The sequence below is a fragment of the Mastigoproctus giganteus genome, chromosome 9 (assembly GCF_048544385.1).
Source record: "Mastigoproctus giganteus isolate SK-2022 chromosome 9, ASM4854438v1, whole genome shotgun sequence".
Taxonomy (NCBI): domain Eukaryota; kingdom Metazoa; phylum Arthropoda; class Arachnida; order Uropygi; family Thelyphonidae; genus Mastigoproctus; species Mastigoproctus giganteus.
This window is the reverse complement of record NC_143583.1, coordinates 129,910,597-129,928,970: the sequence shown is the minus strand read 5'-3', so window position 1 is coordinate 129,928,970 and position 18,374 is coordinate 129,910,597. Positions and strand designations below refer to the sequence as shown.

The window sequence follows — 18,374 nt, the reverse complement described above, 5'->3', positions numbered from 1 at the left end:
CACAGTCTGCGCGTCAGGTGAAAGCGAGTATGCACGAAGCAGTCGGGTCTCTACAGAAATTCATTCATTGCGGGGCCTTCCCTGAAACAGCCCTTCGATATATTGTAATGTATCTAATATAATGGCAGCTTTGGGGGTGGTTTTTATAGCCAGTGGATGATAAGTGTTGTACGTTGACGGCGGTGTCGACTGATGATGATCGATTTGCCCGACTCAGTTGCTCTTTAAGCAGGGCACTTGATTTCAAGTCACGTTCCCCTAGCAACTTGTTGCACCAGTCGCACTTGCCGTGTAATATAGAGACGTATTTACGACACTATCTTTTGATTCTTTGAAACGGTGGCTCGCCCTTCTACGGAACTTTGAGAGAAAGAAAAAAAAAATAAAAGAAATATTACTAGAGAATGATAAAACGAAAACTTCCCTGTTTTCGTCCCCCTCTCTTATCTAATGCGTATCTTAATCATCTCAATATAGCGAAAGATTAATTCCATGGAATAATAGCTGTGTACACTACTTGGTAAAATAATTAGAAGTATTCAAACATACAGGTAGCAGCAATCTTCCAAATATCAGAGCGCTTCCTAAATTTTATTTTTTAAAAATAAATAAATAAAACAACAGATGTTATTCCTAGATTTTTTTTTCTATAGACTTTCTCTACAAGAAAGTCTATAGAAATTTTAATTGCATATTCTCTCGATAGGTGGCGTTGTAGTCAATAAATTTCTTGTAGGGTAAATCTATAGAAAGTTTAGTTGCGTACTTTCTCGATAGGTGGCGTTGAATTCCATAATTTTTGCTGTAGAGAAGTATTTTTATTTATTTCATAAGTTCTATAATCGGCTAGAAATCAGTTTGGCTTCATTAACGACAGGAGGCGTAGCGACTGAGAGAACAATTTATTAACCTTAGAAGGCTGCACATGTCATGCGCGAAAGAAGAAACGGAGCATATTTTGATAAATACCACACTTAGCGGCAGCCACGACTGAAAGGTCAAAGTTTCTGGCGAAGGCTGATAACCTAACCCATGTGATCCGCCAGATATGTGAGTAACTCTAGAAAAGTAAGAAAAAATAATAAGAATGGGGGTAGGCCGGTTATCGGGCGTGCCTTTGTCCTTGTCTAACTCAGAAAATGTAGATCCCCTTAGCTTTGGGCTTTGACCATGAAATAACTATCTGGTGCCAAGTAATGGGATTTGGCCACGCCTACTTGTTCCACATTTTAGCTTCGTAACCCTAGCCCGCTGCCGTTGCGTTCTTGTAAAAATAAAGACGGAAAATAATCCACGAACGCATATTCAATGTTATTTGCTGAAGACATGGCTGCAATCCGTTTTCCCTTTCACTATGACAACACTTTCTACAGCGCCACCTGACGGATACAGAAATTTTCCGGGCTAGTAGGGTCCTCGCCCTGGGCGCCATTCTTTATGGGGGCCCCCGAAAACAGAAGAACAATGAGACAAGAAATATATATATCCTTAGTAAAAGGGCGCCGAAAAAATCTCTACCAAGGGTGTTGAAATACCTTGGTCCGGCCCTGTCAAGATCGGCCCAGTAATGTTCAAGCGATGGCACCAAAATTCATCGAAGAATGAGTAACGTCGCATATGCAGAATTATAATATGAGAGGGAGGGGGGGATGAAAGAAAACCAGAGAAAACAGGAGTAAACAAGGGATGAATAACTTAGTGAAACAGATCTTCCCTAGCCGAGTGGTCAGGGCGAGGGCACATAAGTATACGTGCTTTGAGTTACCCGTGTTCAAGTTCGCTTGATTACTAAATACGGTGATGTTTATTGTATTCTTTCTGTCTTGTGAACTCGTCTGGTCGTCCCGGAGTATAAACAGAAAAGTTTTTTTTTTTTTTTTTTTTTTTTCTTTCTATTCTAGTAAACAATTTATTTCATTGGTGCCCTATAGACCGTTTAGGTAAGGCCTGGGTTCGAATCCCATGTAGACGGGGAAGAAGTTTTGTGAGCTTTTTCACACCGGGATTCACTCTCCAGTGGGGCTTTATTTCCTTTCCCCTCTTACAACGCACATTCTGGAACTCAGATTTTTTATCCCGCCTGTAGGCAACTGGCCATAGAATACACGCAGATTTAGAAACACGATGCAGTGAAGCCTCATTACCTTGGTTGCCTCTGCACAAAATGAAACAACCTTTCGTTTTTCCCCAGTATAAGTTATTTCATTGCCTTTTGGTTGTTTTTCTTTCCTGCTATTTGCTTCTGAACGAACTTCCTTTTGGTTCGAGATCGTGGCATGAAAACCGACGTTTCATTGTCTGTGATTGGTCGTCTTTGACAGCCCAACTGCTCACAAAATGCCCCTCTGTAGAGAAGAAATCAAACACGTTATGGACCTGCCCTCGACATTTCTTATGCACCGAACAGAATGTTCATTGGTGTGTCGCCACCTTCAAGGTCATCTACACCAACTTCGGTAGTATTTATTCAAATGTCACCCTAAACCATCGTGAAAAGAAAGAAAATCAGTGACAGCCACTCTGACACAGAAACCTACATCCTACTTTCTTTTTTTCTTTTAAAGCTGTTTTTGTACATACTTTATATTTTTATTGGGTACAAATCTTAATCCTCGCTTTACCATACATAGAAAAGCTCGATGGAAATCTATCCACGTGCAGATATAAACGATGTTGTTCAAGCTTATCCAATGGATAAGCTCGATCAACATCGTTTGATCTTCAAACTTCAAAGTCCTCATCAAAGAGACATTCGGTTTCATCCCACTCTTTTCTAAAACTGCAACGGATTCTTCTGAACTGGTGGAACTCTAACTTCAATGTAGTCTTCTGCGTAGACTCCACTTGGGCTGTGTTCAGAGTTGATGGGATGGAACTAGGCAAAGACGAAGGACCGTATCTTCTGTACCATGTGTGAAGGCAGAATACCACTAGTGTTCTTTGGAGAAAAAGCTGATGTGCGTTCCACGCTTCCAGAAGTCGCACGGTTATTCTGAGTACCGGATATTCGTCCTCTTAGGAGAGGACACTTGACGCGATTAACGTTGCTGTGGCAACGGACTGATTCGTTACGCTAGAAGATAAGTTTTGAAGATGCGCTAGTTTTCCACTGATGTCTGTGGTAGATGGTAAAATTTGAATAGAAACCCATGCTAAATCCAAATTTAAATTTAAATATTCAAAATTTAACTACCTACTAATGCAATGAACCGGTCCGTTGCCAGAGCAATGCTAATCATATCGAGTGTTTTCTCCTGATAGGTGGACAGGACTTAAGAGTAGCTTTCTGGTGACTGTTTCAAGATCTATGATGGTGGATTTTACTTCTTTAGGAAGAAAGTGATCCACGTGATGTGATTTTGTCTTCAAGAGGACACTGAGCCTGCATTCAATTGAACATTATAAAAGATTCCGCTGGACTATGGTGTGTGACGTATCTGTGAAGGAAGGCCGAACGAAGCCAAGCGGGCAATTCGAAAGTACAGTAGTACACGCGTTTCAGTTGTCCAAAGACGACAGCGTTTTCTGTCTTTCATATAAATTAAATTAATGCGAACTATTTCCACCTTAAAAGTATTTAAATTGACTGTTTTGTTGTCTTCATCGCATTTCTAAATGAATTTGCCCTTAAAAAAATAAATAAAAAATATCCCGGTGTCATCTCTGCCTTATTAGCGATAGTAACAAGGGGGAGGGAGGGTGGGTGGGGATGCTCTTTCGACTCGTTCCAAGTAGCCGTGACACTCCTACGTTCACAGATAGCCTCGAGTTTTAGTGGAAACCCACACAGCGGTGTGGAAAATAGATAGCGCTACCTGGTATCGCAAATCACGCGCATAAGCCCCACCCCTTACTGTACTCCGCCGTCGGTAGCAAGCCGTGAAAATGGATCAGTTACGGGATCCGTCACCTGCTCGTAGCCCTCAAACTGTATAAGGTATCGGTGGAGGATAAGGAGAGAGCTGTGCGCGAGCGCGCGCGACTAGCGTTCACACACACACACATACGCCGTAATTTACGACATACCGTAGCGAGCCACTCACGTACATTTGTAAATTGTTGGTCAGGTGTCTCCGTGTTGGGATTGTTTATAGCTTTTCTGCTGTCACGTTGGGGAAAAAGAATTTCAAACGAGAGACAAGAAGAAGAAGAAAAAATGAAGAAATCGTGGTTTTCTTAACGACGTGATAACATCTTAGAACCGTGTTGTCTGCGGTAATAACGACAAGGCCGTATTTGTTGTATCTCCCTTTTATAAGCGCTGTTTATAATTAGTAAACGTGATTAATCGTTTTCCCATTCCTGGAAACTGTGCGTGCATTTACTCCACGCAGAAGTTCTATCAGTTTTCGTTCTGTATCGCGGGTGCAAAAGGTTTGGGGGATAAAGCAGGGGGGGGTGTTTAACGATTATACATTTCCTCGTGGCTGTAGGTGCAAAATATGAATAAGTGTGGCGAAAAGAAAAGGAAAAAAACTTCACGAAAAGGGAGTCAATCGTTTGACCTTTGACCCGAAATAATTTCGAAGGCATAACTCCACTTCATGACGTTGATCGCACACGTCTGATTAGTGTCAACAACACAGAGAGAGAGAGAGAGAGAGAGAGAGAGAGAGAGAGAGAGACGGGTGCTGCCATCTTCAGGCCGACCACACGCAGACGCTTTGGATGATGAAAATCCTGCAAAACATCACTTTGGGCCTTGGATGATTGTCGAGTCTCCTGTAACGTATAAAGGGACCTTCCTCCTCACCTAACATCGGTTTCTCTTAAGGGGTGGTCCTCCATCTCCTGGAGGGAGTGTCCAACACGGTATTTACTGCTCGCTAAGGAAGATAAAGGTCGTTTTACGACACATTCTCCATCATGACTCGACCATTGTATATATGGGAGGGTTGGGTGGGGGGGAGGACAAGTAACGAGAGCGTTTCACACCCTCTTCGATCGTGATATGGCTATAAAAACGTTCTAAGACCCAAACACTTATAGAGTGATTTAATAAGGAGACGTCGCTATTATGCCCCGTTTTTAAGAACAAATTGCTACGAGCACTCACCATGTGCCAGATAAGATCTGTTTAATGGGTGGCCGGTTGGACGTGAAGTTTGGCCGCAACACTAACTCCCCGTCCCTCTCTACCTTTCCTCCTTCTCTGCGTCGCTTCTCTGGCGAGGAAGGGTCGTTAAAGACGCCAAAAGGCTGTTCGTAACCTCCGACGATACCTGTGTTCGGATGGAGAGTAATGACACCCCTGTCTTGTCCAAAGAAAGTTGCAACCGAGTGGGCTTCGTTCGCAGAGGACACTAAAGGGGGTTTTGAATTCTTACAGAATTAACTCTTCAGCTTCGGTCGATATCCCTATACTCAGGGCCGGCCACAAGTATGTCAACCCAAGTCTGTCCAATAGGACCCCTCGCTCAAATGGTCTAAATAATAATATCATCCGCGTCTTTTCCACATTTCTGTTAGCGAACTTAATGTCTAGTTACTCACATTATAGGACCCTCAACTAATTCTTGAACAGGGCTACACAAATTTTGGGGGTCGGCCCTGAATGTACTGTATGGGAGTTCACGCATGAACAAAACCTGATTGTCAGAGTATTAGAAAGAGTAGTGATGATTATGCAGCGTATCAAAGCTTATCGAGGTAGCTGTACATGTCCAAGTCTTATAACCCCCCCCCCTCCTCCCCCGGTACATAATGATCCATGAAGCATCATCAGCTAACCGAAGGACATCTACCGGCACCAGATCGTATTCGCATTAGTGCATTGTTATCGGCGTAAGGCATCCCTTAATTGCAAAATGTTTTCACGTGATTAATGATATGCCAAAGGTCACTAATATTCGGATGATTAATGTCCACGCTGACCTTGGAGTAACCTTGTGAAAGCCTCCGGATCATCCAGCATTTAAGCGTAGCTAAATAGTGCGAGAACATTATGTACATATTGATACCCCTCACCTTTGACCCATATGGCCGCCCCGTAAGGTCACCTTTTGCTAAATGGACGCGTCTTCTCAACCCTCCCTCCTCGATCGTGCCTATTTAGTGCATCGTCCTCGAAGATCGAGTTTCTTTCTTCCTGTATGCTTCGACCAATTGACATTTGGAGCACGTAGTCTTCTGTCCTGTAGCCATCTTTCAAACTGTGAAATATTCATTAAGTGCGTCTCGGGGTGTCCTCCCCCCTTTGGCCGGGACAATCTTTGCATTTCTATCTTTGCAAATCTCGTTCTGTGAAAGAAAACAAAATTGTGATTACTTCCTTTGCCTTGGCTTTCATAAAGGCAAATTCTGGGAAGTGACAGACCCAACCCTCCCTCGCGCATCCCTCAACTCAGAATAATGGATATTGAGATAACAAATTCCAAAAACTCATACATTCTTTCTTTTCTCTTCTTTAGTGAGCTGGAAGAAATGAGCCGAGAGAACAATCCCATGGAGAAAATTATAATAAAGGCCTTGGAACACGAAGAAAGAAAGGTAAGATTTGCTTAAACTTTCATTCCTCATAATTAAGAAAATGAGTTGATTCCTGGAATATATTTTCGGGTTGCGACAATGTTTTTTAAGGAAGGAACGCTGTTGCCTTGAATGCAAAAGGACAGAGGTGGTAGACGTTTCGGTAAGTCTACCGAATCCTTCTTCACTACTTGAATTTTTTTTTTTTTTCATTTACAGTATTCCTTTTGCATTCTGAGGAATTTTTAAAGGACTTTTCAATAGCGGATACAATTAAGAGGAGGAGACAGGTTTTTCAACCAGCACAATAACTGCATTTTATTAAAAACAGACAAACCGACTAAAGAATACACGCAATTTACAAAATACAAACTAAGAATTAGCTTAGTTCCCTTTTAAGGCTCTGTTTTGGTTTTTTAAATTACTGTGATACGTCCCACCTCCCTCTCCCTCCGAATATTTGAAAACCGCGTGGGGGTGAAGGAAACGCTGCTCTATCCAAGTCCAACATGACAATCCATAATTTATTCTTATAAAAATCATTTCAAAATTGTTAAACGTTTGTTACTTTGGATAGTTTTTTTTTTATGTTTATTTAAAGCCCGTATCAAGTGCAAGGAAGCATTCGTTACGTCATCGCTCTCTTCGCTGGAGTTCTCCGTACACCTCACACAAGCGAAGCTGCGGGAAACATGTACACAGCTCCCTAAAAAGCTATTGTTACATCATGAAAGGCACGCAGCAGACGACATTGTTCTGTATTTATTGTGCCACTCTCCAGTTTCTTTGTTGTTCATTGCACATGCAAGCACGTGCTGGGCGGAGCATGCGTGCATGAACGAGTTGAAATAACAATACGGAAGTCGCCGTTCACAGATGGCGTTAAATTGTACGCATGGGTACAGATTACTAAGAAATTGATTCAGATAATCAAAGAAATGCGAAACGGACATTAAGTAGTATATTGAAAGAAAAGAAATACTTAAGGATAATGAAATTTTGTCAAAGAGGCTGCCCCTTGGGAATTTGTTTGACTGTCCTCCCCCCCCCCAGCAAGAACATTCAAAGAAGCGTTCTATCTTCATGTTTATGGCAGCACATTTGTCGAGAAAGACTGACTCTTTGAAAATTGCATTTATCTATATGTCCCATCCACCTTATATGCCTGATCTCGCTCCATGCGACTTTTTCACGTTCTCAGAACTGAAAATCTCATTGAGAGGATGTCATATTGAATTAGTTGATACTGGAAGGAATTTTAAATTAATTTCCAGAGTGGCAGACGTTGCTGTGTGTGTTAGAATTAAAAGGAGCTTACTTTGAAGGAGACCCCATCCATTAAAAATTAGTTATTTATTTCTGAAGAATTACTCGATTATTTTATGACTATATCTTATATATTTATGTATATAAATATGTATTTCGTATATCTAAATTATGGATGGGGTTTTATATACATTGCAAATCCCCCATCTCTTCCTCATTGCAGAATGATTGATGTCTTTTGAAGTTATGATGGGCATCATGGCGAGATTCTGGATACTCCACCGGACCGAACCTATTGGTAACTCTCCAGGAAGCATCCGGATCAACTAGTGTGTAACCTCACTGCCTTTACTCTACCAGATGGTAACTGGAGGAAGTCCAAGGAGCTGGGTACATTCTTGCCATGTCTAAAAATTTCATTACTTCATACGACATATCCTCCCCATCTTTTTTTACTACTGAATACACCACGAATAGTCAGACTAATAGAATATGCCACTTATCTGCGAAAAAGATCTAAATCTTCCTTCTAATCTCAGTGACGTCCATTTCCTCCTGCAGTCTGCCAAACCTCACTTCTGACAGAAACCCAATTCAATATCCCTTAATTCAACCACTGCCCATCTAAGTTATCCGAATTATTCGCTGCATCATTCTTTTCGCTTCAAAAGTGGTACTCGTGTGTATGTCCGTTATGACATTCCCTGTCAGAGACATTAATTTGGAATTTGTTCTTTTCGATCTTCTCTGGCTTAAAATCTCTCTCTCTCTCTCTCTCTTCCTTTCTGTCAAATTCATCTGCTGCCTCCATCAATCTTCCAGTTCCATTAATCACTTTAAATTCTTTGACTTCCTTTCTTTGAAACTTTCCTAACAGTGAGGTAATCTTCCTCGGTGATTTTAATGTTAACAATTGTTTCCGTTTTCTTGTCACTCGGATCCAGAGATGCTGAGGCTTTTCATATTACTAATCACACAGATTGTTCATACCAGAATACCATACAATCCTCACTAAACAGCCAAAACTCTTGATCTTTTTCTCACTAAAAATCCTTCCAAGTACACGTTGGAGGCGATTGGCCCTCTAGGCAATGTCAATCACAACATGGTGATGGTCTCTTCTTTTCCTTGGTTGAATTACCGTTTTAAATCTTCTGATACTAATGTTTGCTCAGATGGTGTCAGTGAAACTGTTCTTTTAGGGATAAAATCCTTTATCTAAACTTTGGTTTTCCAATAATGCTGTTCAAGATAAGAACGTTGCATATCGCAAATGATTCGTATCCAAATCTCCAGGTTCATTTTCTGCCTGAAGCTTGCAACCATTGCAAAGCAGTTATTAATCAGTTAAAACTAGATTTTGAACAGTTGTGAAAAGTTGCAACTTTTATCCATGTGTATGTACCTCTGTTAAAACCTGACTGTTCTATTGCTACCTCAGCCAAAGATAAACTCGAATTACTGGCATCTACTTTACTTCTAATTCTTGTATTTACAATCTTGGTAAACCACCACCTACCATTCCCAGTAACTCCTGTGGTATCCGTCAAAAGATGGCAGCAGAATTTTTTGAACACTATTGATACCAAGAAAGTTCCTGGTCCTGATGGTATTTCTTCACTTGTTCTGAAACCTGTGATCTTGAACTTACTACTGTTCTTACTCACCTTTTTACATTTTCTTATTCCAAATGTGTTTTTTCTTCTACTTGGAAATTTGCTTATATCTAGCCAGTTCCTAAAAACGGTGACAAATCCCTCCCATCTAGCTATCGTCCCATTGCACTTCTACGATTTCTAAAGTAATGAACAAATCCATTAACCGCTAACTCTTAAACTATCTAGAAACCTATCTGATCAATGATTGCCAATATGGATTCCATTAGTGTCGATCCAATTGTGATAAACTGGCTTATATTACCATCTATGGATAAATTCAATGGAAAACTTTGTTGAAACTCAAGCAGTTGCTCTCGACATCTCAAAGACTTTTGATCGTGTTTGGAATGAGTCTTCTTAACAAGCTTCCATCTTACGGATTGCCGACTGTTGTTTTGCAGTTGGCTATCCACTTTTCTCTCTGGCCGCTCACTGTGGTGATGGTAGATGGCTCTCTATTTTCTGTGTTCTTCACCAATGCTGGTGTTCCCCAAAGTTCAGTTCTTTCTCCCACTCTTTACCGCTGTATATTAACAACCCTCTTCAATTGACTGGAAATCCCATTCATAGTTTTGCTGATGATAGCACATTACATTCCACCTTCCACTTTGAGAAACCTTGCCCAGCTCAATCAACTTCAACTTCTCGAATATCCACTACCAATTGCTTAAATGTTGATCTCCAGCAATTCTCCAGTGGGACAAAGGAAAGTTACTTAATTTCAATTCTTCTAAATCTCAGTTCTGTCTTATATCCACAAAAAGGATTCTTCTGCTCCTATGCCCATCTTCGACGATGCTCAGATTTCTATACAAGATCACATATCTCTGTTAAGGATTATCCTGACTTCTAATCTCTTTCTGGGCATAACCACTCTACAAATATTGCTTCTTCTGCATCTAATCTAACAAACTGGGTTTTCGCTTTTGTGTGGACATCACTTTTCTTCTAAACAGCTACCACTGAATATTATTCCACATCTGGAACGGCTCTCCCAAGCTTCTAGACTATTCAAACGAGGACAGTTAAGTTAATTAATGATCCATCTCTTAGGAAGTGTCTCCACTGTCTTTCTCATAGGCGTTCTGTTTCTGCTGCATGATTTTTCTATGGATACTTCTGTGGGCACCGTTCTTCTGAATTGGCTTCTGTAATCCCCCCTCTCCAAACTAGTTCGAACGCGTTCCGCATCCATTTACTGTCCAACTTCGAACTCACAGAGCCAACTTTTCTTCTTCCTCATTTTTTGGTGCTGAATCCATCAGAAAACAACCAGGGAAAACTTCAAAAGCTGAATGGAACGTGACAGAAGAATCCTTCAAAGACTCGTCCACTCGCCCTCGTGGGTAGCACAGTTGGTGGAATCGTCCTCCTCCCAATACAGGGTGGAAAAGACCCGAGTACGAGTCCCATCGGTTACGTGAGGAATATTTGTGGGGCTTTCTCACAAGACTGAGGCTGAGTTAGTCAGTCTCAGGCGAGACTAGCATGGTTTTTGGTCCAGCAAACACAAAATGGACCACAGAACACATGCAATTTACAGAGAGTGTACACGGAGTAATATGGCCTTAGTCGCTGATGCTCCTAAGTCCCATTCAAAACCAATCAATCAATCGTCCACTTGCCATCAGGAGACTATTGGGACCCATGACAACAACAGTACATTCTAGGTTGCTGTATGATAAGGGTTACCTCGGTCGTGCAGCCGACCACAAGCCACTGTTCACCCCGACTAATGCCAGACATCATCTAGCTTTGTGTAAGGCACGCCGTTCTTGGACTGTAGATCAATGGGAGTTGTGCTTTGGAGTGATGAGTCATGATACATGGTCTATCAGTCTGACGGTCATGCCTGGGTGTGGCGGGTATCTGAATAAAGCTACCTCCTGGACTATATCGTCGCGACAATGAAGGTTTGGCTTGGGACCATTGGTTGTTTTGGACAAAATCATGAACGCTGATTCTGTCTAAACATCTTGGACAATTATGCATTATCTACGCTGTGGCAGCACGTCGAGAAAGGTCCATTCCTGTATCAGCAGGACAACGCTCGATGTCGTACTACTGGCGTTGTGACGGACTGGTTTGAGAACAGTAGCGTCGGAAAGTTGGACTGGCCAGCCCGAAGCTCTGACCTCAGTCCTGTAGAGAACCTCTGGGCTGAATTGGATTGTTGAGTGCGTGTGAGGAGGAAATTCCCAAAAAGGAGAGCTGAACTGTTGCTACTTTGAAGGCCGATCAGCTGAACTTATCGGAGGACATTTACAAATTGGCAGAGGGTGTACGGATTCCGGAGAGTGTCATAAAGGCTAAAGATATCATCCTTTCAAGGATTTAGGCCAGATGGCCTGTTTGGGGACTAAAGATAAATAAAGGTTATTTGCAGATGCACAGTGATTGAAAATTAAAAAATATATATAACGAAAAAATAATCCATCAGTGTTGAATGCACGCCATCATTCGTCGTTGATAACAACACCATGGAGTCTGAGCGCTGCACCCAAAAAAGGTTAGGCCGGCCCAACTCCACCGTAAACGAAATTAGAAATAAAAAAAACGAGCCGCGCGTATTTCTAGCTGCGCACCACCCACAGTCATGTCAGATGCACACCCCAAACTAGTTGTGGTCATTTACATGCCCGAGTCTCATCGTTAACCCTAACATTCCACAGAAATTTTTAGGGACATAAAAGCCCCGGATCCCAGACCCATGAAGAGGACAGTAAATCTCTCGCAATCCGACAACTCTGTCTACGAACTGCCTCCAACCCAACTTGTATATCACGGGTAATGGTCGTTTGCCTTTCTAAGCAGCGTTGCAGGTGGAGCCCCCCCTCCTTTCACTGTGACTGCGCATCTAATTGACGCACGAACAAGTATATCTCATCCCTCCCTCCCCGTGCTGCCATTGTTCTTGCCAGAGAGAGGGGGGGGAGGATAAGGACAAAGGAGAAAAATATGAGCATTGCGGTGATCCGAAGGTCGCTGTAGCCGTGGCGACCATCCTCTTTCGCCGGCACCTAATGGAGATATTTTGTTTTGTCTTACCGCTGCCCCCTCCATTGTGGCGTTTATAGTTGGGGATGCGCAAGGTCGTCTCGAACAGCTTCAGGAAGTTCGCGGTTGAAGTTCTCGATACATTGTTCCTTCTTCGCTGGTGGGGGGAGGATCCGAATTGGGGGAGGGGGGAGAAAGAGTTTATGAATTCCACGACCCGCTCTTGTGCCGCGTTATAATAAAAATATATTTCCGCAGTGTGTTTTACGTCTGCTAAGTGGCACCATCTTAAGTATTTCGCAACGTCCGTGTGTTCTTCTAATTGTTTCTTTCTTATCTTATCCCCCCCTCCCCTCCCTTTAATATGTTTCTTTCGTTATGGTGTATACTCGCGCCATCTTACGGTAGAATTTGCAACTGTTCTGATCTAATGAATGGGTATCTGCTAAATGACTCCATTATGAAGTTTTTTTTTTTTTTTTTGGTTAAAGTAGAGATCAGGGAAATCAGAAGGCTTTACAACCAATCATTTGACAGGAATGTTATCAGTAATCATATTGTGGTCACGTGGATTTGACCCGGTCAACTCAGTCACCATAATAAAAAAAAAAAAAATTAAAAATAAGAGACGTATCCGTAATTGTTTTCTGCGTTTCGTAACGATTGTTTCAGGGCCGGATCAGGGACATATGGTGCCCCTAGGCTGCAATGACTGATGGCGCCCCCTCTTGACGATTTTGCCATTTTCACCAAAATTTAGGGGCACGTTGGCGCTCCTAAGCCAGTCCCTATGGCCTTACCCTGAAGCCGGCCCTGGATCTGTCATACGATGGTTATAGTCTGGGTTCCCCTGACTGCAATCACCTTCGTGTTTAATTTCGATTTAATCCGGATGTTACTCGGCAAGATAAAGAGTGGCAAATTTCCTTCAAGAGAAATCTCAAGAGTGTACATTTAAGTGAGATAGCTCAACTCCTTAAGAATCCTCCCACAAACCTTTGTTAGGGAAGTTAATGCACAGCGACTGGTGGCATCCTGGAAGAAACTGGCCTCTGGAGAACTGGAAAAGGATTCTTTGCGGCAAGGCAATATCACTTTTTCTACTTGGTACCCATCTTCCATCCACTGACAACATATTGAGTCCACAAAGCTGTCCTCCTGACATTGTTTTATGCGTCAAGGAACAGTGTCATACAATACATTGTCTTGTTTGTTAGTGGCACAATACTTTTGGCAACGTAGTATACATAATTCGCGGGCGCCTCCGTAGCCAGGTGGGAAGGAGCAGCAGTGCGTAGCACACGCTTCTTGATTAGACCGGGGTTCGAGCCCGTCACCACCAAATACGGAGGATACGGAAAGGTCAGGAAATGACCACCGCATATCCCGGAGCAATATGACCTTAGTTGTTAATGCTCCTAAAAACCAAACAAACATAATTCGTACCGATAGTTAACTTTCCCCTCTATTTCAACGTAATTCATCCCACTATGATAATCCATAAATATTGCATAAATTTGAAATCTTGAAGTTTTTCAGCCTTTTTTAATACTTCGATTGGGCGGGCTAGGGTTCCATGTTGCCAGTTTTATTTGTCCGCCCCTTTCAGTATGATATAACTCGATCACATTAACGCTGTGGATTTGCGATGACTCGCTTGTAGCGAACACTTAGTCGATGAGGTGTCGATAGTTAAGTACATCGTAAAACGACCGATCATTGATCACCGGATTTCTATTTTCGTCTGCGTCATCTATCTGTACACATTCCGCTTTTCACCATCTTTTTTTTTTTAATAACCTGCACCACCAGTTCCTCTCTGTCATCACTGGGGTGGAAGGAACTTTATGCCGAGTTTCTCTGTACGAAATGTGTCGAAGAAATTAACCTTGAAACCGTACTTGACCCACATAAGAGGTCGACCTATATCCGCGCTGCAAAAGCAAACCGTAAACACGTTACAAACGAACTGTGTGCCGTAATACGCGGGGTATTTCTAACTTCACGAAGTCACGCGGCGCGGTCCCTTAACTGCCAAGGGGTCTTATACATCGTGTCTGATATCGGCGAATCGTATTCACGACGGCGCACAAGCGTTGTGATTCGTAAGAAAACTCGGTGAAGGCGCAGAAGGCAGGGAGGATCCTCGTTCGAGTAAATCGTAATTAGCAATCGCCGACACCGAGGAGTGCGCAGTTCCTGATTAGCGGCAACGAAGGCACCATCTTGGAATACTAATTGGACGCGTGGTCCAAGGAAAGGGCAGTTGACTGAGGCCCCTTCTTTGGTATTCTTAGTTGGCAGGAGATGCGCAATTCGTAAACTCTTCGAGGAAGTACGAACAAGTTGACAGCACCGTGTTCGCAGGGGGGGGGACTACACGCAGCATCTCCCTTGTGTTTCTGCGGTGGGGAATTTGGTCACTCGTTTTCCTGTTAGCGCGCCGTTTAAACGTTTCTGTGAGCTGCGGCTGGTTTTCTCGATGTGTCATTAATTTTTCTTTCGCTCCCCATTGTGAAAGGGTCTCCTTGACGGCTGCTTCACCCCTGGGTTTCTGACGTGCTTAATGCTAACTCGAACGCCAAGTATTAAGAATTCATTTGTTTTGCGGCGCTGTTGTTGTAAGACTTTCGGCGCATCATCAATACACGTCAGCCCCATAATGAACCACAACGTGGAGCCCCCTTTCAGCCAACTCGCTCACTTTCCTCGTGCGGGGCCATTTCTGAACGCGCCGAGTGCCGTTGCTTGCCCTTCCACCTTTTTTAAGTTCTGCAGCGCCAAGACCACACCGCCAGACAGGTGGGCGCTTGGTCCCCCTGGATATCGCAACCCGAAGGTGGCGTTGCGAATATGTTGAAGAAACGGCAAAGTGTGTGGGCCCCGGGATCCCTCTGTTCAATCGCAGTGGTGAGCTGGTGAAATTTCCTAAAACTGGTTTCCATTTAACCATTCTTTCATAAAGTACATGCTTCTTTCTCCCACATTCATCAAATTTACGTCAATCTCTCTTTCTCTTCCCACCCAATCCCCTGTTTCTCTTTCTTATAATGTGCATCTCTCTCTCCACTCGCCTGTTTCTTTCTTTCTTCCAATTGCATCTCTCTCTCTCTCTCTCCCCCTCCCCCCAATTGCATCTTTCTCTCTTTCTTTCAATGTTCATCTCCCCTCTATCTCTCTTTCAACGTTCAACTCTCCTCTCTATCTCACTTTCTTTCAATGTTCGTCTCTCTCTCTCTCTCTCTCTCTCTCTCTCCCCCAATTGCATCTTTCTCTCTTTCTTTCAATGTTAATCGCTCCTCTCTCTCTCTCTCTCTCTCTCTCTCTCTCTCTCTCTCTCTCTCTCTCTCTCTCTCTCTCTTCTTTATTTCAATGTGCATCTCTCTCTTTCAATGTTCATCTCTCTCTCTCTCTCTTTCTTTATTTCAATGTGCATCTCTCTCTTTCAATGTTCATTTCTCTCTCTCTCTCTCTCTCTCTCTTTCTTTATTTCAACGTGCATCTCTCTCTTTCAATGTTCATCTCTCTCTCTCTTTATTTCAATGTGCATCTCTCTCTTTCAATGTTCATCTCTCTCTCTCTCTCTCTCTCTCTCTTTCTTTATTTCAATGTTCATCTCTCTCTCCCTCTCTCTCTCTCTCTCTTTCTTTCTTTATTTCAACGTGCATCTCTCTCTTTCAATGTTCATCTCTCTCTCTCTCTCTCTTTCTTTATTTCAATGTGCATCTCTCTCTTTCAATGTTCATCTCTCTCTCTCTCTCTCTCTCTCTCTCTCTCTCTCTCTGTGCATCTCTCTCTCACTCAATGTACATCTATCTCTCTATCTTTCAATGTTCATCTCTCTCTTTCAATGTACATCCCTCTTTTTTCAATGTGCATCTCTCTCTTCGTTCAACGCCACGTCCATCTTTCTTTCTTTACAACTTGGCCTTTTTATTTTCCCTTCTGTTTTTCTAACTCTCGCTTCGTGAGTAGCGCAATTGGTTGGATCGTCGTCCTCCCCACACTGAGCAGAAAAGACCCGAGTTCGAGTCTCAGAACCTTTCTCACAACGTAGCTGAGTTAGTCGGTCTCAGGCGAGGGTAGCATGGGTTTTTCCTCCAGAAAATATAAAATCTACCATAAAACACACTCGATTTACAGACACTATACACAGTGCACTTTGGCCTAGGTTGCTGATGTTCCTAAAACACAACACCAACAACAACAGTCTCTCTCTCTACACCATGTGAAAGCAATTTGGGGGCTCGATTGCAGTAGCTAGAATAATTCCAACAAGAAAAATACTTTTATTTATTTTTTTATTTTTTGCACCGTCGTGGTCCGAGTTAGGCAGTCTCGGACAACAGTTTCATGGTTTTGTCTTACAGAAAGTTTACATTTTCATCCTGCAAAACATCCAGCACGATCATAGAGTAAACACAATTTGCAGAAGCTATATTCTGATCCCTTGCGTCTTAGTTGCCTAGGCAACTGTTCTAGGGCCGCAGCCAATCTGTCTGAGTGCTGAGTTTCTCTGCATCTTGCGATATAAAATATGGTGTTTCCTTGTTTAAATTTTAGCGCCGAGGAACTTAAGGTCACGCGGAGTTAATTTATAGAGTCAGCCTCTGAATTGTGCGCTTCTGTGGTTCGCTGATAAAAGACCAACGTTTTTAGGGTTAAAATCGAAACCCTCACTCGAGAGCAACTAACTTAGCCACGCTGTGGGGTGAAAAAAAAAATTGCAAAATCAGTGGTATCAGATGTATAGTGAAAGATGGGAAAATTAGAGAGAGATCAGTAGGAGGTGTGGGAAAGGTGCAAGGACCGAGGGAAAGCGAGATTCTTGCGGATAAGCGTCAGCTCTGTTCCCATGACGTCATCCCCGATGCTGTTGCTGCAGCAGCCTGTCCGACCAGACCAGTAAGTGAATCGTGTTCTCGGACTTTCCCGGTATCCTTTAATTAACGAGTCGTGCATCCCCGAAGTGACACCCTCTGGACAGAGACCCATTGAGGGCCCCAACAGAAACACCATTTCACGATTGCAGTCGCTTATTAATCACCGCCACAAATGAAGCATTAATTATCAGGCGGCTAACGATGCGTTGGGCGTGACTTGAATCGAGCAATCTGCTGCCCAGTTGGGTCACTTCCGCACATTATGGCATTACATAAGATCACGTACATCGCTGCCCCCACTCGTTCCACCGGTGTCTGTTCTGAACTTTATCGATGCTTCTTTCTCGTGAACTATCCTCCGATTGCGGGGGGGGCGATGTAAGTTTATCTGTTTTGAACAACCTTCTTGCGTCATCACTTTGCGCCACTCTTTGTGGACTATTTCTTCGCATCCGTTTTTCCTCCCTCCTTTTTGATGCGAAACATCTTTGGGGCACCTCAACCGAGTAAATCTGATCGGTCACGAAAATTGCGACGCGGAGGTGACGTCATCTGCAGCTTCCGCCATAGGCGAATTATCGTAACTCGTATTGTTGCAATCGTAATTTTATGATTGCAATAATACAAGTATCTGTAATCTAACATTGCAACAATACAAGTATTTGTATTGTTGTATTCTAATCTAACATTGCAACAATACAAGTATTTCTATTGTTGTATTCTAATCTAATATTGCAACAATACGAGTATCTGTAATCAAACATTGCAACAATACGAGTATCTCTAATCAAACATGGACAGAGACCATGTTTGACAGGGTGATTAATCATTGTAACAATATGAGTATCTCTAATCAAACATTGCAACAATACGAGTATTTCTAATCAAACATTGCAACAATACGAATATCTCTAATCAAACATGGACAGAGACCATGTTTGACAGGGAGATTAATTAAACATTGCAACAATACGAGTATTTCTAATCAAATATTGCAACAATACCAGTATCTCTAATCAAACATGGACAGAGACCATGTTTGACAGGGTGATTAATCAAACATTGCAACAATATGAGTATCTCTAATCAAACATTGCAACAA

General features: G+C 42.6%; 1 protein-coding gene across 1 annotated transcript in view; it reads left to right on the top strand.

Annotated features, from left to right (window-relative positions):
- LOC150080727 (uncharacterized) overlaps positions 1 to 18,374 on the top strand; it is a 269,174-nt gene that overhangs the window by 82,986 nt on the left and 167,814 nt on the right. Inside the window, exon 3 of the mRNA XM_090381152.1 lies at positions 6,411 to 6,489. Within this exon, the coding sequence (XP_090237278.1) occupies positions 6,411 to 6,489 (79 nt within the window). The remainder of the gene's footprint in view (positions 1 to 6,410; positions 6,490 to 18,374) is intronic.